This window comes from Sphaerodactylus townsendi, linkage group LG02 (genome assembly GCF_021028975.2).
Source record: "Sphaerodactylus townsendi isolate TG3544 linkage group LG02, MPM_Stown_v2.3, whole genome shotgun sequence".
Lineage (NCBI taxonomy): Eukaryota > Metazoa > Chordata > Lepidosauria > Squamata > Sphaerodactylidae > Sphaerodactylus > Sphaerodactylus townsendi.
The window spans coordinates 19,487,837-19,511,205 of record NC_059426.1 but is presented as its reverse complement, the minus strand read 5'-3'; the positions used below and the strand labels follow the sequence as shown (position 1 = coordinate 19,511,205).

General features: G+C 43.4%; 2 protein-coding genes across 6 annotated transcripts in view; one reads left to right on the top strand and one right to left on the bottom strand.

Moving 5' to 3' along the window:
* The window catches only part of FAM117B (family with sequence similarity 117 member B), a 36,693-nt gene extending 27,089 nt beyond the window's left edge, over nt 1-9,604 (top strand). The window contains exon 8 of the mRNA XM_048484716.1: nt 125-9,604. Coding sequence (XP_048340673.1) covers nt 125-443 — 319 coding nt within the window. The 3' untranslated portion in view covers nt 444-9,604. The remainder of the gene's footprint in view (nt 1-124) is intronic.
* Nucleotides 9,605-13,834: 4,230 nt separating this feature from the next.
* ICA1L (islet cell autoantigen 1 like) overlaps nt 13,835-23,369 on the bottom strand; it is a 28,175-nt gene continuing 18,640 nt past the window's right edge. For 3 of the 5 annotated variants that reach the window (XM_048487077.1, XM_048487076.1, XM_048487075.1), the window contains 6 exons: nt 22,977-23,041; nt 22,226-22,269; nt 17,770-17,880; nt 17,047-17,298; nt 15,721-15,839; nt 13,836-14,191 (listed from right to left, as the gene is read on the bottom strand). In XM_048487077.1, coding sequence (XP_048343034.1) covers nt 15,727-15,839; nt 17,047-17,298; nt 17,770-17,880; nt 22,226-22,269; nt 22,977-23,041 — 585 coding nt within the window. In that variant the 3' untranslated portion in view covers nt 13,836-14,191; nt 15,721-15,726. Of the gene's footprint in view, nt 14,192-15,720; nt 15,840-17,046; nt 17,299-17,769; nt 17,881-22,225; nt 22,270-22,976; nt 23,042-23,369 lie in introns of all 5 variants that reach the window. The other 2 variants (XM_048487080.1, XM_048487079.1) reach the window with 2 other exon arrangements.

Sequence of the window (23,369 nt, the reverse complement as noted above, 5' to 3'; positions counted from 1 at the left end):
CTTATGTAATTTTCAATGCACCAAATTCTTGGAGGACTTCATGTTTAACCCTTGAAATACAAATGGCTGCTGTTGCCATTCGTTACACACTGACTTTGTTTTGTGCTTTTTCTTCTATTCGTAGGCCAAAACCTTTACACGAAATTCCGCCTTTTTATTGTCCTGACAAGAACAAAGTAAACTTCATTCCCAAAAGTGGTTCTGCTTTCTGCCTTGTCAGCATCCTCAAGCCCCTTCTTCCCACCCAAGATCTCACTCTCAAGGGTGCTAGTCACAATCTGACCGTCACATCTGCAATGACGCCCGCTTTGCTGCAGCCAATTGCCATGGCTTCCCTGTCTGCAGGTGCAGACCAAGACCGGCTTTCTCGTGGCCCCAGTAAAGTTATACCACAGATGTCTGTGTTCCAGCCGTCAGGACATAGTGAAGAAGCTGAAGGATAACTTCCATTGTTACCTTCTGGGGAAAACCTTTTTAACGTTAATCATGTTTAAGCCTTCCTATTCGCATCTGTTTGCATCATAATTGCTGGCAATTCCATAAACTGCTAAACAGATCATGCTAGTATTTGGATCTCCATCACTGATCTCTCAGAAAGAAAGATGGCCACATTTGACTTGCGAAGGCTTAAGATCAACCATGGTCTGCTTTGGTACTATGAAGAAGGAAGACACCGTCATTCTATACAATTGGAAGGACCAATTTTTCTGATGCTTTGTGTCCCAATTTGAACTCTTCCTTTTTTTTCTAAAAAAAATTAAAATCAAGAAGTCTGACATTCCAGTTGTTCCCAGTGAAATATCGAAGGGATAACAAGCAAATGACACTCTACGAGTTTGTACAAAAAACAATGTATTTTCAAATCTTGTGTTTTCTGATGCACACAGAGAACAGGCCTTTCCCTCACTTATGGCCACATCATTCCCGCTGTTGGGACCGAAGGATTGAAACTTTTCAGCAGTCTTGTCACGTGTCCATGTTTTTATTCCTTCTCCCAAATAAGTATAATATTCTTCAGACTAAAAAAGGAAAGCAATATTGGCGCATAATGTGCATTTGGGGGTGGTGGGTGGGACAGAGGGAAGCGGATTGGCACTCGCCATAGAACTGTTTATCTGGGAATAGCGTTTTAGAGCACTTTGGGCCAATGGTGTACCGGGTTGTTCCTCGTGTTGTGTTTCAGAGCAATTCACCCTTCTCTCCCCCTCGCCCCCAAAATGCCAATTGACCGTCACATCAGTGCCTCTTGGGATGTCTTGGTTCCTTGTGTCGTTGTCAAAGTCTTGCCTCACCTTTGGCCCATACCTGAGCTCATCATGTCTTGCCACTGTACAGTATAGGCTCTAGTCATATGACCTTGAAATCGGCTGTGCATGTTTCTTCCTGCTTGTCCAAGTACTGTTTTGTGGGTCTGATGAGGGTAATAGTTTGCAAGGCATGATATGTGTTAAAGCAGTTTATCGTCAGTGGACATAGTCTCCTTTTGGACTAGCAACATTGTTAGTGTTGAGCTAAGAACCTTGTGGTCTTCAGATATTTCCCACTTCATTTCTTTTATGTATGTGTTTTAGTTATTGTGTCTTAGTCAAGAAACAGGAAGGAATTTCTGTTGCTGAGTTGGCCTGTGAACAGCAGTGAACTTTCCTGGATGCAAAACTGTACTTTCCTAAATTTCAGTAGTCCAGCCTGAACTAGCACAGTTCCAGTTGCTATTTCTGAAATCTGTCCAAAGTAGGCAACCCCTGTGAGAAGGGCTCAGTTGTGTAAAAAGCATATGTGATCAATTGATTAAAATTATTTGGAGCCAACTGTGCACTTAAAAGAGAAAAAGTGATCTTTAAAAAGCAAGAGCCTTGAGGTGCATTAAAGGCTAACATGAGTTTGTGACATGTTCTGGATTAGCAGCCATGATGAATGACGGGGAAGTATCATTTTGCCACTGGTTGGAATTGAGTCATGCCCAGCCAGATTGGACTTTACGCTTGCAGTACTGTGGCAAACCAGCCACTTCCTCCTGTCTGGTTGGTCTTTTGGCTTCACTTTATGTAGAAATCTTTCCACCCCTTTCTGTTCTCAGGGTGCATATATCTTAAACAACATTTTCATGTGCCTCTCCTGTGGAATTCATTTCTTGAAAAGCAGCTGTGTTGAACACCACTCCCAAACATTTTGAGGGGGAGGGGCTGTTTTCAGGTGCTAACTTTGGGAGAGCAAGGTGGATCATCCTAGTCTGTGGATGGACCTGCTGGCACATCCAATTACAGGATCCCTTGCTGCAAAAAAAAAAAAATTGTGAGGACAGATTTCTTTAAGAGTAGTGGTTCCCCACTTATAATTTGCACTCAGTTTAAAGTACAATATAATCTGCATGAGAAAACAGTGTAAGAAAAACCAGGTAGACCTTGTTGTGGGTTATCGGATGTAGTTAACTTCTGTGATTGCATGTCAGCTTTCTAATGAAACTTAATGTTCTCGTACTTGGCTTTGTGAAGTCTGGAAAGATGGACTACTTTTGTCCAAGGAGGGTGCTTGTATTTCGCTTAAGCCCGGTTTTACTTCTTTGATAAACAGATTCTTGGTTGCAGATTGTAGGATGGTTCTCCGGAGATTTTTTCATAAGAGTACCTTCCAGCCAAAGTACTATTTTTAATCATATTTACAACGTATATCTCAGAAAACCCTTCAAAGCCTAAGATTCATTGTTTTCATTAATCACCTCAAGAAATAGTATAGCATCTTCCATGCAAAACAACTTTGACTTCTCATTGTCCCTGGCTTCATTTATGCAGGAATAGGTCTGGCGTGTTTTCCTGGTGCCTTCCTGCTCCTTGAACCTTGGCAATAAAATGCAATCGGTTTTGCATGAAACCAGGGCACTTTGGATCACTAAGCTGACTTGGGAAGCAGTGAGCTCGTTCCAGAAGCACACGTCACAAGCTGATGTGCTCTTGACTTGGCCATACATGCAGCATTTCTTAAATCTTCAGCTCAGAATCCTCTCCCTGCAGTTGTGCAGGGAGCAAACTCTCCCCACTCTTTGACAACTGAGACCAAACAGGATCTCTTGCTATAAGCAAAGGGCTGATCCTGGCTTTCCTCCCCTTTGGTGCAGGAGATGCTTTAGAAGAGCCTAGGAGGCAATGCCTTTGCATCTTCTGGGAGATCCTCCTTTGAAGGACGCTTGACTGGCAACTTTCCAACATTTCATGATTGGCAGCATTTCTGTTTCACTACCGTTTCTCATCCCAGAGTAGTCAAAGTCTGAATAAATGCTGGAGACCACTGCACTAGAAAAAGGACGGGGCACCACATGGCCTTCAAGGTCTTTCAGGCCAGCCCACAGGTGCCTCTTAGAAAGGTAACATTCCATCTTTCACTAAACCAGCAATATGTAGTCCTCTTGGTTACAATAATTTGAGAGTGTTGAGGAATGCCAGGCAGGTGTTGTCTGGTTGGTACATTTCCACTTGAAGCTGTGAGGTCGCTCATCCAGCATGCACCCGTAAGGTTGGGGTAGCAGCCCATGGCAATACGCAGCGCTTAAATGGTTGATAAGATTCCTTAAGCTGGTCTTTGTGCTGAGCTGCCTGGTTCAGCTTTGCCCCTCGCTGACACTGCAGCAGCTGAAACAGAGGCTTTTAGGGAGTAAGGACAAAATTCAAGAGATCTCCCAGAAGCATGAAAATGCAGCCAGCTTAGCTAGTTAAAAAAATGAGGATAGTATTCCCTCTCATTCCCTGGGTTTGCCAGCATTTATGCTATCCTAAGTATGACTGAGTTGTCAATTGAGGGTTGGGGGTCAGGGTGAAAAAAAAAAAACCTCAAACACACATTGCCTTTCCTCCTTCTAGAATAGGAGTGTGTATTTTTCTTGGATGAACGCAGTGACTTCCCCAGTCCCCAAGATACAAATTGCACTTGAATGCGTAACAACAAAATCCTCTCTAATTTCCCAGCTTCCAAGCTGAGATGTGCAAGAAACAAAATGGATGCCTTGTCACCTTCCTTTCTCTTCCAGTAAAGCTCCTGGGCTAGGGAGGGAGGGGATTTATGTTCAATATCTGACCTGCCAGGAGCTGAGGAGCCGAGAAAAGAAGGTCACTGAGCCGCGGTCAGAAAGGGAAGGGAGCAAATTCATGGCTGCGTGTCTGCAAACCTCCAGGAGGTGTTTCCCTGCTCTGCCACGCCAGGTGCTTCTGACTCCGCTATTGTTCCTTTTTGGTATGGAGGTCAAGAGAAGGCAGCAGAGAATGCAAATGGTGTCAGGGGATTAGTTGGTTCAGAATGGGAGGGTGGTAATTATGTGAGAACGGACCATTGGATACTTACCGGAAAGGGTCCTTCTCCTGGGGGATAGTAGGCCATCTTGGATCAGTGATTTCGCACCCCAGTCTCAGGAGGCAGGAACTAGTTAATTTAACTTCCTGTCTGGTCGTTACCCTCCATTTTGAGCCAGTATTTTGACTAACAATGCTATAACACAAAGAAGAACTTGAAACAGTAAACCACAATCAACATTAGGATAACAAGGCAACAAAAAGACATGGGTATCTAAGCCCTAACTTAATCTAACTGGTTTTGTTCCGAACCAGATGTTACCTGGAAGTTGTTGTATGCATAAGAGTGGGAACACATTTTTGACCATATGCCATGGGAGGGCCAAGATGGCCTACTATCCCCCAGGAGAAGGACTGGTCCGTTCTCCTGGAGTCGTAGGCCATCTTGGATGGGACCTCCTAAAGCAGTGTCCTCCAAATGGGAGGGTTAGGCATTATCATCCAAAATGTGTTCCAGCACTCTCCTGCCGAACGCTGTTTCGGCAGCCATCCACGAACTTAATTTATAATGTTTGACAAACGTGGATGGATTGGACCAAATAGCTGCCTTGCATATATTCTTCACTGAGACACTTTTCCTAAAGTCTGCATTAGCCATGCCCCTCACTGAGTGGACCGTGATCCCAGATGGGATTGGTAGACTGAGCACCTTGTGGGCTTCGATGATGCGGGCTTTCAGTGTGGAACTTATAGAGGCTACTGACATTTGCTGATCTAGGTTGGGATTGGAAATATTTATGAACAAAGAATCTGTCCGGCGTATGGTGTCAGTTCTTATTATGAAGGCTTTAAAAGCCCTTCTTGCATCCAAATTGTGCCAAAGCTTTTCTGTTGGTCTAGATGGTTTGGGGTAAAAACTAGGTATGACTATCTCCTGTCTGTTGTGGAGGACGGAGCTGGCTTTAGATTTAAACGTGGGGTCGGTACGTAGAACTACCCAGTTGGGATGAAAGACACACAGATTTGCGTTGATTGATAAGGCTCTTAGCTCCGACACTCGTCTGGCTGAGGTGATAGCTACCAGGAAAAGAGTTTTCATCTGTAGCCATTTTAAATGAATTGTTTGAACTGGCTTGAAAGGAGTCTTGGAGAGCGTGGATAAGACAGTGTGGAGACGCCAGGACGGAAATATGTGGACCATAATGGGCTGGATTTGACGGACTCCGCGTAAGAAACGTATCACGTCTGGATGTCTTGAGGCTGGAAGTCCCTCGAAGATGGGCCACACAGTGGACAATGCTGCCACTTGCCTTCTCAATGTAGCACACTTCAGACCCTTGTCGAAACTGTGCTGTAGAAATTCCAGTATCGAGGATAAGCGAGGATTGGTTGGGTCAACTTCCTTTGACCTGGACCAGTCTACAAAAGTCCTCCAGGTGGCATTATAAATTCTGGTGGTCGCTGGGCGCCTTGAAGCCAACAAGGTATTTGTCACTTGGTCCGAATAACCCTTTCATCTTAGGGATTCCCTTTCAACCGCCTTGCAGTCAGTCTGAACCACTCGACGCGTGGGTGACATACTGGACCTTGGAGGAGTAGGTCACGTCTGTGCGGTAGCTGAAATGGGGGCTTGGTTGCCAACTCCTGGATCACCGAGAACCATGGCTGTTTGGGCCAGAATGGTGCGATTAAGATCACTTCTGCCCGTGATAGCATGACCTTCCTGAGGAACCTCAGTAGAACTGGAATGGGAGGGAAGGCATACAATAGACCCTGAGGCCACTGGGCTGTTAGCGCATCTGTGTCGTAGGCTGTTGGTCGAAGAACCAAGAGATGAACTTCGGTACCTGTCTGTTGTCCTTGGTGGCGAACAGGTCTATGGTCGGGTGGCCGAACCTCTGTACGACTGCCTGGAATACTTCTGTGTCTAGCCTCCATTCTGCGAATGACACCCGCTGATGGCTCAGCCAATCTGCCATCACATTCAGTTTTCCCTGGATGTGTTCCGCCTGTAGGGATGAAAGGTTCGTTTCTGCCCAGGTCAAGATCTTGTGGACCTCCTTGCATAGTCTTGACGATCTGGTGCTGCCCTGGTGATTTATATATGCCTTAGCGGTGATGTCTGTTCTTATTAAGACGTGACGTTGGTGAATGATCGGATGAAGTTTCTGAAGCGCCAGGAACACTGCCCTGATCTCTAGAAGATTGATGGGAAGGCTGGACTCCTGGGATGACCACTGACCTTGGACAAAATTCCCTTCCAGGGTGGCCCCCCAGCCCGAGAGGCTGGCATCCGTGAATATCTGGAGGCGATCTGGCAGAATGTACGCCTTGCCTTGCATCAGGTGTGGACGCGACGTCCACCACGATAGGTCTGATTTGAGACGTCTCGGGAGGACCAACGTGTGGTTGTGCTTCTGGATGATGTCCGCTTGATAAGGCTTCAACAACTGCTGTGGTGTTCTTGCATGGAATCTCCCCCACTGGATGAGATCGAAGGTTGCTACCATGAGACCGAGTCGGCTGGTCAATTGGAGAAGCTGGTAGGTTCTGCTGCGACGAACTGCACTCACCACGCTCTGAATCTTGATAACTTTCTCATTGGTGAGATACAGGTGGTTGTTGGACATTGATATCACCGCTCCTAGGTGTTCCATCTTGGTGTCTGAGGTCAAAGAGCTCTTCTCCATGTTTATCACAAACCCATGGTTCTGAAAAACCTGTATAATGGTCTGGATGTCCTGGAATACTTCTGCACTGGATCTGGACCTGATAAGCTTGAGAAGGATGACAGGTGCCAGGAAAACACACGGGGTGCTGTTGCCAGCCCAAATGGCAAAGCCCTGTACTGGAAGTGGCAACTGTTGATGGCAAAGCGGAGGAATTTCCGGTGTGCTGGGTGGATTGGGATGTGGAGGTATGCCTCCGTGAGATCCAGGGACAAAAGGAAATCTTGATGTCTGAGGGCCTCTTCAATCGTTCTCAACATCTCCATCCTGAATTAGCGCAATCTGACATGGCGATTGATGTAGCACAGATTCAGGATGGCACGCCAGTCTCCATTCCTCGTGGGAAAAATGAAAAAATGAGAATAAACTCCCATCTTCCTCTCGTTCTCTGGCACCTCTTCTATGGCTTGAATGTTGATGTGGTGTTGAATTCTTCCATTGTTCTGTGTGCTTTCTCTGCTTGTTTTGAGAGAGGAGACAAGAGGAATCGGGGCTTTGGGAATAGTTTGAACTTGATTGAGTAACCCTGAGACACCACCTCATGGGTCCAGTCGTCCGCATGGTCAGGTGTCCATACTCTGCTGAAGTGCTGAAGGCGCCCCCCGACTGGAATGCTTGGATAGTGAGGTTCTGGCGGGTTTGTCGGAAGAGAACTTTCCTCCTCTGCCTTATGGGCGAAAGGACGAGCGCCCACGAAATGGTTGCTGGTTTTGCCATTGTCATTTGTCATTCCAAGACGTCTGTCTTGTGTCTCTGTTGAACCTAGGAAGGGTACGCTGGGAACGAAAGGTGGTTCTGTTTTGCTGTTGAGGAGAAGTTGACCTGACACTTTTGGGTAGAGACTTCTTCTTGTCCTTTCCTTCGATCAGAATCCTGTCTAAATCTTTCCCGAAGAGCATAGTGCCATGAGAATCAAAACCTGCTACCACAACCTTGGAGTGTGGGTCTACTACCCAGGGTCTCAGCCAGGCATTACATCTGGCAACTACCATGGCCGCCATGGAGTTTGAGGCGAAGGACATTGCGTCGAAGGTGGCATTGGCCATGAAGGAATTCGCCTTTAGGAGGCGTTCCAGTCCTCCTTTGATTCCTAGCTGTTCTGGAAGGAGCATGTCGATGAGGCGTTTGATCCAGACCAGTGATGTGTGTGCCATAATAGAAGAGGGTACGGAATCCTTGACTGAGTGAGCCATCCACTCATGCGCGCGGTGCAAGGCCATGTCTGATCTTTTATCTAGGGCATCCCTGGGCGAACCCTCCCCTTCCTTAGAAACAGCTCCCCCATACTTAAGTTAACTATGGTGGCGTCGACTAGAGGGACCAGCATGAGATTACTGAAGTACTCGTTTACCACATAGAGTCTTTTGGCTACGGCCGGGAAGCCTTTGCTTAAGGGGGGGTTTGACCAGTCTTTCTTAATTCTAGTTTCAAACATTTCAGGTATGGGAAAGCAACAGGCACATTCCTGTTCTGCTGGAAAATAAGCCGTACTGCCTTTTGGATGTCCCTGATGGTCTTGCTGGAACAGGGTTCTGACCCAGGTGGTTCCTGGGCGTCCTCTGTGTCCCGTAGTTCCAAGGCCTCTATTGCCTTGGTCAGGAGCAGTGGTAGGTCCTCTGATATGAATAACCTGGGGGACTGCTCGGCATCATCTGCCTTGGAGTCCTCTGCGTCTGAAAAGTGCTCCTGATATTCCATGATTTCTTCCTCACTGAGAGACTCATCTCCTGGGAAAGAAATTGGATGTCTGGCAGCGAACTTTCCACTGGAGGGCAGGGCTACCATTGGAGAGACTGAGCGAGCTCTAATATTGCCTGAACTGCCAATGGGAAATTGTGAGCGGCCCCCAGTGGCTGTCTGGGGATTCTGATTTCTGCTTCTACTATTGGCTCCCTCCATAGCTGCCTGCACAGTTCTAGATAAGAGTTGTACAAAATCCTGTAGGGAAAAACCTTGCTAGCCTCCCAAGGTGCTATCTCCGGGCCTTTGCACCCTGTTCAGGGTCTGGGTTTCCATTTCCCCCATGATAGAAAGATCTTGCCTGAGCTCTGGGAGCGTCGACAGTGGAACGTCAGCCAGAGCGGAGTCTCCCACTGCGGTGGCGACTGGAGCCGTTTGTAGCAGGCTGGTTGCGGGGAGAACCGGTGACGCGCTCGGTGAGGCAGCCAAATAATTTTCTGTCTGCCCACTGCCAGAGCGGGAAAGTAGCGCCACTTGCATCGTCGTTTGGTTTGCGAGCGTGTTGGGAGCGGACTCCTGATGCGCACGTTTTCTGTACCCCCTCGGTTCTTCGCCTCGCCTCTCGGCAACCAACTGGTTGTGGAGGCGGGAATCGGTGCCCGACTCAGAGCTAGCCGACCAACTGCCTGAGTGGGATGTAAGGTTTCAGCTCCGTGCTGACCTCGTTCCCTCTGCCGCCAATTTGGAGAAACTTTCCCTCAGGGGAAAGAAAGATTGAGCGGCCATTGAGGTGAGGGCGATTTTTGGCGCCAAAAGGCACCCCTGCTCCTACGCACCTCCCTCCTTCTTAAAAAAAACTACAGCCAAGAGGGAAGGGTTTAAGACAAACAGAACACAGGAGGACAACACAAAAACAAACAGACCAGACAGGGGAAACTGAACCAACTTGAACTCTGTCAAGGAGCTCCTAAAGGTCCTTGCACTCCCTTCTGAGGCAGGAGAAATACTGGCTCAAACTGGAGGGTAACGACCAGACAGGAAGTTAAACTAACTAGTTCCTGCCTTCCGAGACTGGGATGCGAAATCACCCATCCAAGATGGCCTATGCCTCCAGGAGAACTGAAGAAATCAGATTGCTTCTGCCAGCACCCACCCTTTCCCTGCTAACAGAACGAGCATTCTGGGAGGAGTGTGACACATATAAGGCAGGTGAGCAGCCTCCATGTGCAACAAGGTGCATACATCTTCATCTAGAAATCAGCTTGTGAAGCAGAGTTGGCTGATAAGGAAGGGATCTTTGAATAGCAAAAGTTTTTTTGTTTGAGTCCCTTGTTAAAGCTAATGGCACCAGACAGTTTTAACCTGGGCAAACTGGTACATTGGCCTCTCCTGACCTTGCATGGCTCCTCTGAGTGTTGACAGTATCTAGAGGAAAAGTCATTTAAATGGTAGGTCAAGTCAGGCAACTGGTATTGTAAATGGCCTGAAATCCTTGAAGTATAATTACAGGGATAATCATCAGACCCATGGAAGTTGCTACTTTTTAAATTGAATGGTGAATGAAAACAGGAATTCTTAAGCGTTATTCTTCCATCTGCTGTTTTACAGATTACCAAGAAATGAGGAAAATTCTCTAAACTATTCTATAGTTGGATGTAAGCTGTTATTGATCGAGTTGTATCATTTGGGGCAAGGGTTGTCCGTATGGTTTTAGTTTGATGTTCGTGTGGCTCCATCATTGTCCTGGGGCAAGTTTTAAAATATCGTTGGCTATCATGTGTGCTAAAATCTGTTCCACAATACTGTTCTGTAGGCTTTTGAAGCATCAGAAGACCAAGTTGAGGACATCACATTTCCTTAAGCAGTACATATCAGAAAGTCTTGGAGGGTAACAAAAATGCAATTGATTCTTGAAGAAGAGTTTGGATTTACACCCCTCCCCCTTCTCTCATGTAAGGAGATTCAAAGGGACTTACTGATTCCTTTCCCTTCCTCTCCCCTCAACAGACACCTTGTGAGGTAGGTGGGGCTGAGAGACTTCTGAACAAACTGACTAACCCAAGGTCATCCAGCTGGAATGTAGGAGTGGGGAATCAAATCTGGTTTACCAGGTAAGAGTCTGCCTCTCATGTGGAGGAGTGGGGAAACAAACCCGGTTCTCCATATTAGAGTCCACCTGCTCTTAACCACTACATGCTGGCTCTCACCACACTTATTCTCGGTGAAGAATAAGCTGCTACGCATGGATCTTTTCCTTGGCTTCTTGTGTCACCATCACGTGTGGCTATCTGCCCTATTTTGACCCGTTCCAGGGGAAATACCGTTTCTTAAGATGTATCTTTCCTTCCTACTCTGTCCGGTTATTGTAGTGTAGCTTGATCACAGCATCTCACTGCCAGTGGCACATGATGTATTTTTCCTCCCTGGTTCACCTTCTCTTGCTCAGGACTGACTATCCTGTTTTCTGCCAGTACTAAAGTTCAAGGTATGGTGAAATCTGTACCTCATTTGGTCAACTGTATTTGCACAGGCCAATGATGTTTGACTATGTAAGATTTTTAAAAATCTTTTCCCCCTCAATACACACCAGTGTGTTTGGGCATTTCTTGTTTTTCTATTGTTTTTATTTTAACGACAGATGTAAGACTGCAAGAAATTTTATTGAATTTTTTTACAAAAATGTTTTACTCACCTTTATGGGACTCGTACACTTTCAATAAATATTTCAAGTTTAGACTTGTTGTGTCAGTTCTTTGCTGTTGACCAGGATGATAAAATATGATGCTAGACTCTGTGGTGATCAACAGTGATTCCAGAGTTTGTGTCCACATCACACACTCGCTGGGAAGTCGGTTTTACATCCCCCCCCCCCCCAAAGTACTTTAGAGGAGAGCTGTGAGGATTGTAATTGTGGCAGGTATAAACCACTGGCCGTCTGTTCAGTGATCTGGGTGAAGAGTTCAGAAACCTCGAAACAGCACTGAAGGTCTGTAAGAGTAACTGACTTCCCGCATATAACATGTACTTAAGAGCCTTGGTTTTCCTGAGCGTACTGTTCAGATATCTGCATCAGTCCTGCTTGGTCCCACGCTGTTGTCTCGATATCACAAGTCACAAAGCTCCCATGCAGACTCCATGGGCTATCAGTCAGCACTGCTCTTGAGACCCGTCCTCAAGCTGCTCCAGATTTCTCTTTTCTTAGCTTTACAGCTGAGAAAGGGAAAAAAAGATACAAACGGCTATTTCTGCCATCAATTATTCACTGTAATTCTTGGTTTCATTTTTTAGGTGTGAATCACTTGGTGCAATGTTGGCGGGATCATGTCTGGGTTTAGCATCGCTTTTACTTGGGTTCTGGATTTCTGTGCTTAAGGGGAACAATTTGTAACAGTGCCATGTTTCATTTTGAGTCAGTTTTGCCATGTTAGTCCTTTGAGACCTTACTATTCAACCCAGGTCCTGGAGCAAAGTGCCTCCGGCTTTCAATGGGTTTTATTGAAGATATATAGGGTTGGGATACAATTCTTTCCTTTTTTTGCAGGAATGCACTTATATAGAAAAGAAGAAAAAGAAGCCAGACACCAAAACAACAGAAGCGAGACTGATGCCATATTGCCAGCTTGTTTACTGTCTGCTCGGAAGAGATTTGCTATAATGCTATCATAGATTAAGAGGAGGGAAGGCTTAACCCAGCACTAAGAGTAGTCAACTATAACAACATGCCTATTCCATAATTCTTCAAATCCTCTCTAATCCTTTTGCTGTCTCAGTGTGGACAGGATCTGACAAACAAATGATTACACCCTATTTAAATAGAAAGTAGTCTGTTGTATCTAAGAAATTGGTTTCTACATCTATGATTTTTGAGTACTCCCTAGATCTTTGTTTTGAAAAGGTGAGTTGATTGCTAAAATTCGAAGTCAAACAAGCAGCTCGCAAAAACAAAGTTGGTCCTCAGAGTGATTATGCTCTTCTCCTAAAATCCCCTAGATATTTTAATATTGATTGAAAAGCGGGGAGGGGGTTCAAACTGTTTCTACTTTAAAAATGACGTGAATTTGTGTAATGTGCTGGAGTCGTACAATATAACCAAGGATCTGGATTCTTCTACAGTGGTGTGGTACTGACACTAATATCAGGATGTGTTAAGAGTATCTCCGTGTTTAACTGGACTGCACTTGCTAAATAATGAGAGCTCAAGGAAATTAGTTTTGTGTGGATTCCTGAGGCCAGTTTACTGTTGGTATCTTTCAGCTACCAGACAAATTGCTGCCCAGTGTGACCGGCTCTCCTTTCTTCGGCTCTATCGCTCATGGTGGCACTACTTCTTCCAAAACTGCATTTGCTAAAAGCCATCAACTCTTTGATAGTTGTCCAATCAAAATGTTTCACTGCTGTTATTTGGTTTGTAAGAGAAGGCTGGACACGAAAGAAGGCCCTTGTATGTGGATTGAAAAAGATGTACAGTATATGAAAAGAGGCATTTTGTTTTCTGAAGACTGTGTGTGAGGATCCTCTAAAGTGAGATGTAGCAAAGAAGCAGTGGCATGGACCTCAGCCATCAGAGAGGCTGCCAGAAGGCACTCCCACCTGAAAAACAGGACCTGTTCAAAGTGCAGCTAGTAACACTAACACCATCTCAAGCAGCTCTGAAGAAATAAAGGTGACCAAAAATGAGGACTCGAGTCATGCATTCACAGACACCCAGATATGTAATTCTGTCCACCAGTTGAGACAATCCTACTAGCGATCCTGTTAAGGACGACTCCATATGTGGCAAATATGTCATGGTATTAGATCCCACCATTGTTGGTTACCATTTATTTTTCTTACAATGTATATCAGAAAACTGTTATACCTGTTGATTATCTCTGCAGTTGTGGCAGCTAGGATAGCTTCTTAGCCATTCACCCGCTGCTCAATTTACATCCTTCGCAAAAACAGCTTTCGGGCCTTGTTAGAAAACCTGATGGAATGGTAGCCTCTGTCAGGTTTGTTCCTTGGTGACTTTAATGCCACAAAGTTGAAGATGGTAGACTAGGCAAATTATAACAGCGAGCAGCCAAGATAGGCTCTGCTTCAGGCAGTGATCTAGGCCCCACAATTTGATAAGAGCTCCATTTCCGAAGTCTTGTACAAGAAATCAAGTTTATAAGAAAAGAATAATGGCTACCAAGGTGCAACTATACAAATTCTGCTTTTATTAAGGACCAAAAGCTGAGAGGACTCCATGAGAAAGACCCATGTGTATACAGCAAAGATGGGAAGATTAGTAACAGGACAGTGGGGAACGATAGTGAAATTAAACTAAATGCAACAAAAATGGTATTCTGATTATAACCTTAAACTTAATTCCTAGGAACGAGAGAGCTATTTTACACAATCAGGTGCTTGAGGCTAAAAAGACAGAACGATGTAAGATGACATATTTCAGTCCATCTGGTTAGGTGTTCAACGGATGCCTGGTCATCTTCCAAGATTGCTGCAAACTCTTCCACTTCTCATCTGCCCTCAGGAAGATACGGAGAAGAAATGTCAGAACACAGATGGGACTTGTCATACCCCAATTTTGATATTAAAGAAAACTTAAATTAAAACTCTTCAAGAGGTTGAAATGAGATCATTTCCTTGTAAATGTAAAAACAGGAAATACTAGCAGCTTTTCCTAGCAAGAACTTTTTTGATGTTCTCTGTGGCTACCAGTCTTACTTCAGGAAATAGGGAAACAGGGAACAATCTGAAGGTGATTCAAATGGCAAACAGGCTTTCATGAAAGCAGGGGGACCTTGGGTAACTTGGCCCCAATTCATTAAGGGATGACATGTGGGGATCCATAAAGACTAGCAGGCACAGCATTTATTTCTTCTATATCCCCCTCTCCAACTATTTCTTCCTTCCCTCCCATAACCTCTCCTTTTCCTGATTTCTTCTCTCCTTTCCACCCCTGCCTTTATCTGCCCCTTCCCCTGAGTCTCCTGAGTTATATGATTAGTTATCTGCCCCTTCCCCTGAGTCTTCTGAGTTATATGATAGTTGCTGCTGCTAGGCCCAACTGACTAGTATGAAGAGTGGGAGTCTGGTGGCTGTTGTTGGGCCTATGAGTCATCATCTGTTGGGACAAATGACAAGGGAGGGGGGGCTGACATTTTCCAAGGCTGTTTTGGCCTTGTCCACTTCAGCTATATTGTGGTTGCCTAGAAACCCCCAACATGGTCACTGAAATCTCAGAACATAGCTTCAGTGCTCTCTTCTCGCTGTTTCTTTTATTTGGGGGGATTTGCTCCCCCAAAGTACTTCTAAAAAAGATGTTAGATTTTTCTACAAAGTTAAAGAATTGTTCAGGTTTGTAGTAAAGCTCTTTTTCTGTTCTTGACTCGGTTGTGTGGATTTTTAAAAAAAGTCACACTCCAGGGCCCAGTTCCGAACCAGACAATAAGAAATAGCCAGCACTGTGCATGTTGCCCAGAAACAAATTATTAGTAGTTGTAGATCTTTTAAGCCTGGAGAAATGCCTATGACTAACAGAATGTGTTTTTCTAGTTCTGTATAGTTTATCAAAGCAGGTAAGCAGGACCAGTTATTTACTACTCTTTGATAAAAGCAGTTTATTTTTTCCCTTCCTACAGAGGATTCCATTCTTTTTCTGTGTGAATAATCTAGAGTTTGGATTCTAGAATAATTTAAAAGACATTCTCGAGCAATTGCTTTATTATTGTTCTTGTTATTATTCTTGTTGTTATTATTATTTATTACACTTTTATACCGCCCACCCCCAAAGGGCTCTGAATCAAGCCAAATGAATGAATATATAGTGTAAAACAGTGAAGAAATTAACTTGTACCCCTGCACTTACATGGCTTTCGTTTTGTGAAGTTATGAATGAAATCACGAGTATCATTTCATTCAGACATAAATTCTGATGTCTATTTCACCAGTAGCAATGGATAGCTAAATACCCATGGAATTGACCTATTTGCAGTTTAAGGGATCTCTGCTTGAAGGCCACTTTTGACAGAAAACTTGTGCACACTTACTCTTAATCATGCGGTGAGGAGTTCATCGTCTGAACGTCCAATGGCATCTAGATTTGAAAGAGGATCCAAGTCCACAAGAGCACTGAACCACATTGACATGTCTCGGCTACTAGCTTCCACTGTAGCAACACAGGTAAACAAAAATAATTTCATTGGTTGACATAATGTGCCCTTTAAAAGAAAGAAACCATTTTAGCAATAACATTTTTAGCTTCTTTCTGGTGCCTTAGTGGAATAACATCCCTTAAAATAATTTCATGGGTTTTGAACCAAGCATTCCAACTCAGTCAGAGGATTACTGCTTTCACAAAATACATTCAGCTGGATTTTAAATCATTTTAGAAGGAGGAATAACTGTAAACTCAGTGTCAAAGACATGTTGAAGAATTAGAGATGCATCTTCTGCTTACAAGTTTATTGCACTGTTTCATATGTTAAATATGGAGAACAAGTGAATGATTTTTTAAAACTGGAATATTCCAGATTGTTTGCTGTGTAATCTGTAGCAAGAAAATAAAATAGGAGACTAGAAGCACTTTAAAGGGTTCTTTAAAATTATCCCATGAAAGCTTATGCTGGAATTCAGTTTGCGTGTCTTTAAAGTGCTAGTGAATTCTTGTTTTGTTATACTGTAATGTGTGCACTCTAGACTAAGATATTTAAATTGTAATCCTAAAAGTGCATACTGGAAATAAGCCCCATTGAATATATTTAAACTGCTGAGTAGATCTGTTTGGTTGTTCCTTTAAACTCACACAATGCTTGTGCTACTATAGTAACAATAAATAAAACACTCTTCTTGGCCCGACAGCCAAACTAAAACACGTGGCTGCTGGAGTGCATGGTGTACCTTTAATAGGATTAATGGTGGCATAACTCTATAATGTTCATTCATTCCACACACTACTAAGATAATTCATCACATTTCAATAGAGCTTTTTTCTATGAACTGAAAACTAACCACCAGCTAGACCAGATCTTCACACTACAGTGTTGTATTTATTATTCTTATACACCCCATGGAACATATTTGTACAGGGAGCAAAGAACTAATGAGAAAGCATACACAACTACATAAAACCATATTGCAGATATGGTGCAAAGTGTTGTAAACATATGAAGTACTGCTTAAACTAACACAGTCTTGCCCCATATGTTACGTGCAAAGACGGGTATAAATGCAAATAATACATACTCTCAAAATTGTTTATTTTATTTATTTATTTTCAAAATCCAACTTTCTTATGCTGGAATTCAGCCATGCTTCAAAATATCTTTTGCCTTTTAATTTTTTAAAAATTTCAAACAAGTCAGCCTGGTACTTACTATTTAATCCCCCAGCAGCATCAAGGCCTAGCTCAAGGAGTTGGGAAGGGAGGAATCCAGATGAGTTTGTTAAGGATTCGACTTCTGTAACAGGTACCTCAATAGGGGGAGCCATACAAGGGCTGTCAACCACTTTTTGGCTTTGCTGTGCTCTATTTCCAGTGCTTGAAGAATAGGAGCTTGATAAGTTCTCCAGAAAAGACAACTCTCTCAAAAAAAATTCTTCAACAGACTCTGTTGGCAGTAATTCTTCTGGACATGATGTAAAACAAAAACAAAGACAACAATGGGAATTGGTAAATTTAGGTGAGATAAATAGTAAAAAAGACAGCGAGACCTAGAACAGATTGTTGAGGAATGTCCGCAGGAGGAGGAAAAGTAGAAGATGGCCTGCATGCTAAGAGAATAACTAACCAAAGATCAAATGAATTGGAGATGGAAATCTGACAACTGAAGCTAGAAAGAATTACAAATAGGTGCTGATGGTTGAGTTAGCAAATTGTTAAAACAACGAGACATATAACGTGGCTTATTTGTTCTACTTGGATTGTGCTCAAAGACTAAATCGCTATATGTTGCATCTGAAATACTCATGTCAGGGAAAATCCATTCATCCTGCCCTTCGTGTATTCCGGTATATATGCATTTTGTATGTATTTGGGGGGAAAGTATAAAGAGTGAGAATGCATAAAACAATCTGATGCAGATTTGTTGAATTCTCACCTTTCTCAGGGATGCATGCTTGGGTATCTCCAAACTTACTACTCTGCCAGGGATCCTCTTTTGCATCTTCTGTTCTGGTAATACCAGAACAAAATGTAGCATAGGACAGATCTATAGAAGAAATGAACAGTAAATTCCAAAGAATTTTTTTCTCCAAAGAATCCATTTAGCAGCAGAAGAAAAAGAGTTTGAATTGTATACCCCACATATCTTTCCTCAAAGCAGCTTACAAACTCCCTCCCTTCCTCTCTCCACAACAATTACTCTGTGTGGTAGGTGGAACTGAGATACTTTGGAGAGAACTGTGCTGGACTAAGATCACCCAGGAGGCTTCATACTTAGGAGTGGGGGGGGAAATCCAGTTCACCAGATAAAAGTCTACTACTCATGTGGAAGAGTGGGGAATCAAACCCAGTTTTCCATATTATAGTCCACCACTCTCAATCACTACACCACTCTGTCCACAGGAATAATACTTAATTTGTCCCAGTATCCCAGTAAATAAAGTACAATATTGAAAACTGGCCTCTGTTATATAATCATATAATAGCCCAGCAAAGAGTGAACATAATATTCAAAGAACATGTTTTGTATTTTTATTCATTCTGCTGTGTTGGATTGGAGAAAATCTTTGCACTGATGTCTTTCCTGGCACAGACAATGTCAAATATCTTTACATGGGTGTCCCATTCTCTTTTCTCTTTTTGTCACATATGGGTTACAGAAGTCAGAAAAACATATTTAGCTAAAAACATGAAACTATGACTGTTTTTATAGTGCATTCCTAAACAGATTGCATCCTTCTAAGCCTGTGGACTTAAAAGCATACATGTCTGCTTGTGATAGCATTGTTTCACTGTGTCTAATGGAAGTGCTTCATGCTTCTGACGCTATTAACACAAAGTATGCACTGATTTTCCCAGTATTTTGTGTGAGTTTTATATGCATTGTTTAGGTCAGGGGTAGGGAACCTGCGGCTCGAGAGCCGCATGCGGCTCTTCTGCCCTTGCACTGTGGCTCCACGAGCCGAGCCACCGGCCCCATCCTTGCCTGCAGAGCAGCTGGTGACACACCAGCACCCGGTTGGCTGGGCGGCGTGATGGCCCTCTCACCTGCCCGTTAGATGAGGGCAGGTGCTTCCAGCTGAGGCCAAGCCACATTCATCACTGCCTGCCCTGCAGGCAGCAGGGCGGCCGCATCCATGCGCTTCTCAGAATGAGCGGAGTAAAATGTAAAAAAAACCCTGTATATATAGTGTTATCTTTATTTTAAATGTCAAAAATTATTTGCGGCTCCAAGTGTTTTCTTTTCCTGTGGAAAACGGGTCCAAATGGCTCTTTGAGTGTTAAAGGTTCCCTACCCCTGGTTTAGGTAGACAAACATCAGGGAAAGATCTTGTGTCCTAGCTTTCTGGACCAACTGTACATCAAACTTTTATTGCCATTATTTGTTTTTGTTATTACATGTTTGCCCTCTATTCTATTATTTAAACATTTTGGGGGGGTTCAGTTGAAAATACACTGTATTTGTTTCCTTTTTGTTTTCCCAGCCAAATGAAATGAAAAGTGCAGGCTTATATTCTCACCCATAGATCCCTGCCTGTGACATATCAAGTAGATAGTAGAAATGATCTATTTTATAATCAATTAAAAGCAAACCACATTTCTCGTTGTAACATGATGTTAAAACCTTTAGCTCCTTCCACTTTCTTTGTGTATCTTTAACACCCAATAGGAACAGTATCCTCCCAGTTTGGGGAATGAGTTAGCCAAAGAGGGGTGACAATTTCCCCAAGGTATAAGAAGTATGAGTGAAGTACAGTGGAGTAAGGAAAACTGTACACTTGACCACAAAAATAAGAATGAAAACAATAATAGTAACGCTCAGGTCCCCCAAATGCCAGAGGAAATTGAAATCAAAGAACAAACTATCCCAGATGAGTGTGGATTCTACTGACTACACCATGGTAAATGCTAATATTCTGTACTTGGTTGGTGGGGGAGGGAATCCAAGTCAAGATGTTGAATGCAGGTAATGTATGTGCATCCTAAGTAGGTGCCTAAATTGCTGTCACATTCTTTTATGTAGAGAAGATTTACTGGAACATTCGCCAGCCAAAGACTAATGCTTGTTGGCCTGTCTTGTAGTGCCAAAGGAAATAAGAGATTGAGATCCATGCGATACCTTCACATATTTCTTCAAGAGATGCATGAGTATTGGAGGCAGTTAATGTAATGGCTGCCCTTGTGGACTGTGGAAATGGTTGGGTGCAGACAAAAGATGGACTTCATAGGATACGGGAGATAGGCCTTGATCTACCCCACTGGTTTGAGATGACTGATTGTCATGCCCATTGTAACGGACTTGCCCCACCCTGAAGGGCTGGTGTGAAGCAGGCCTGCTTAAAGAGGCCTGGGTGACAGTAAAAGTAAGGCAGCAGGCCCTAATTTAAATAAAAGCAAGGTGATTGGTCGATGGAAGGCACTGTTGCCCCTGGCCAATGTAAGGGGGCGCTAAAACGCTGCTAGATACACAGAAAGACAGAGAGAGCCTGTCAGACAGTTCTTGGTGGAGAGTTCTGAAGAGAACAGGTTGTGTTCAGTGGAGAGCAGAGTCTGTGAAGTGAAGTCTCCCCGCTCTGTCTCTGGTGTAAAGGAATTCTGGTGCAGCTCAGATAGCTGGCAGGATTCTAGTGACTCTCCTCAAACGAAGGAAGGTTGTGAGAGGAAGGAAGGCACTGGCTTTTTGGTGCAGAGCGAAGCGCCGGCCAGAGGCTTGTCAGTAGACACTGACCAGACCTAGGAGTCTGTCTAGCCCCTGTACCATACCAGTCTGGGAAGCCCCAAACCTCTAGGTAGAGCGGGTTTGGTGTGTGTGAGTGAGGGAGGCTGTGTAATGCCTAAGAGCTCACAGGGCCAGGACTGAGGGTATGTGAAACAGTGGGTAGTGGAAGAAATAAGGTCAAGGGTGTGTCTGTGAGGAAAAGTAAAGTATATTAAGTCCAAGTCGTTTCTGAGAGACACCTGCGTGTGTCTGAATGTGGGTTAAGTCTGAGAAACCGAAGTAATATCTGAAGCTCTGTAACTTTTAAGTGAAAAGAGGCTCTCTGTAACCGCCAAGCTTTAGTACCTCTCTGAGCCATTTAACAAGCCTTTCTTTTGGTTTTAAAATAAATTTAATTCGTTGTGTTCAAGTTACCCTCAAGCCAGCCTGTGTTTGTGTGTGAGAGGTTGAAGAGTGCCTGTCTGAGAGTCTAGAATCCCAGCCAATTTTGAGTTCCCTCCATTTTTGTATATGGGACTCTGAAGGACATTCCCCTCAGACCAAGAGCGAATGTGTGGTGGGATCCTTTATTATATCTGGCAGCCAGAGGCCAGTTTTGGGACTCCTAGTTCCTACTCTTTTATGGTGGCAGCAGAGTAAAAAGAAGATCCCTGAACACTAACCTTGGATATTTTTTGGGTGTAAAGCCTGGGTCAGTTTAGTGGGAACCTTGATTGCCGGCCACCCATCCCGTTACAATTGGTGGCTAGTGGTGGGATCATATCTCTCCCTCGCCCTTGAATATAAGTGTCCCCGTTACACCCATCTCTTGCCAAGTCTCAGATGCAAAGACTTTTCCCAGTGAATTTTAAAGATAATTAACATTCTAACTTTCAAAAAGGGAGATATTTGTCAACATTATAGCAACCAAAAGGGCAGAGTGAGCACAGGGAGAATTTCAGTATCCCAAGAACGGCAGATGAAGATGGTATGCTGGAGCTATCACAGACCTTGAATTTGGCATCTTCCAAAAGTAGGAAGCATTATACAGGGGGCAGAGGTGTCGCTTAGACAGATTCCAACATGGCTGTGTCATACAGCGATATGTGAAATAGCAAACCAAGTGACAGAGAAATGCATGGGCTCTCATGGAAGGTATTCCACAAGGGCATGAAAAGTGCAACACTTCTTCTGGTTACATGGGATCCAAGAGCCTTCCCAGATCAGTAAGACAGTGCAGTGATTAGCAGAAATACAGTGCAAAGAAACCAATCAGCACAGTCCTCACTGGTGGTGAAGTCAGTATGCACTCTGCTAGTTGGTCCATGTTATGCTATCTGCTCCTTTGCTTATTCCCTTTTTCCTCTGCCTTGTCAAATGGAAATGGCGTCAATGAGGTGTCAGAATTCTAAGGATTAATGTTACATTTTGAGTTCAAACGTGGCGGTATAACTGCACTAAAGAACACAGTTATTTTTTCAAGATTTCAATTGTTACTATCCAACTGCATATCCCTAAGTGCAATAGATATCAGGCATCTGGCCACCCACACACCATGCAACTTCTGCTCTATTTAAAAAAGGCTAGGGACGACCTTAATTCTAAACTCCGGACAAGAAAAATTAACATATCAAGTGATCTACTTTTACTGCCTCTAGAGTAACCTCCAATAAAACAGAAGTCAGCATCTTACCTGACACAGCAAGAGAAGCATCTTCATCATTCAGTAAAACCAGCCTTGAGATTAAAAATAAAATCCTATTGATTTTGGTAGCATAAGAAATGCTAATATAGTAGGAGCACTGAAGTCTACTTTTCATTTAAAATACTCTGACAAGTTTACTCGTTATTTCAATATGGTTGTGTGCGTATTAAGTGCCATCAAGTTGCTTCCAACTTATGATGACACTATCCATGTCATCCACAATGTCCTATTGTTAACATCCTTGCTCTTGTAAAAATTAGAAGCTGCTAATCTCCGGATTTAAAATCCAGAGTTAGGAACTCCTAGTTCTTTATCTAAAGCCATTTTTGATAATACGACTAGGGAATCTTACTTAGGGCCACAGTTGATAGTAAATTGATCTGCATGAATTTGTAACAATCTTCAAGTTAATTTCTTTGGAAAATTATCCTAGAGATGCATTTGTTTGCAAACAAGTCCCATTAGTAACAGTGCCTATTTCAGTATATATTTCTTGATGTCTAGCTATCAAGGGAGTCTAGATAATACAACCAATATTCCTAAACCCAAAACTTGGAATTCTGCCTATGACACAGCTCTTGCTCAGAGCACAATGACAATACTGTGTCCATATGGATACAAAGCCCATGAGAAGGAGGAGGACCATTAATATTCATTTGCCTTACTGAGCATGTATGAAGCCCCAATTTGCCAGTGTCATGATGTACCTGCAATGTAAATAATATCCTGTTGCACTTACTTTTCAAGGTCTGCAGAAGTTGCATCTTCCTTATTTTCTGTAGTGGATTGGTTAGGTGCTTGCAACTGCAGAAACATGTTTTTGAAAAAAAACAGTAAGCATTTTGTCTCCAGTGGGATTGCTCTACAAAGACATATATCCTGTTCTTGAGTGATCTTTTAACACTAGCAGTCTTAATCATTTTGTTAGCTTTTCTGCACATATCAGGTGACTCTACACAAGGTAAGGACATTTTTAAATTTATTGTGTAACTAGGTGATGTGAATAAAAATCTTTTTTAATTGGAACACCACTATTGCAGAATAACAAATTATGGAGAACATACATCCAGAATACTGAAGACATTATGCCTGATTTCTTAATCCTATACTATAGCCTGTATCTTAAGGGTAG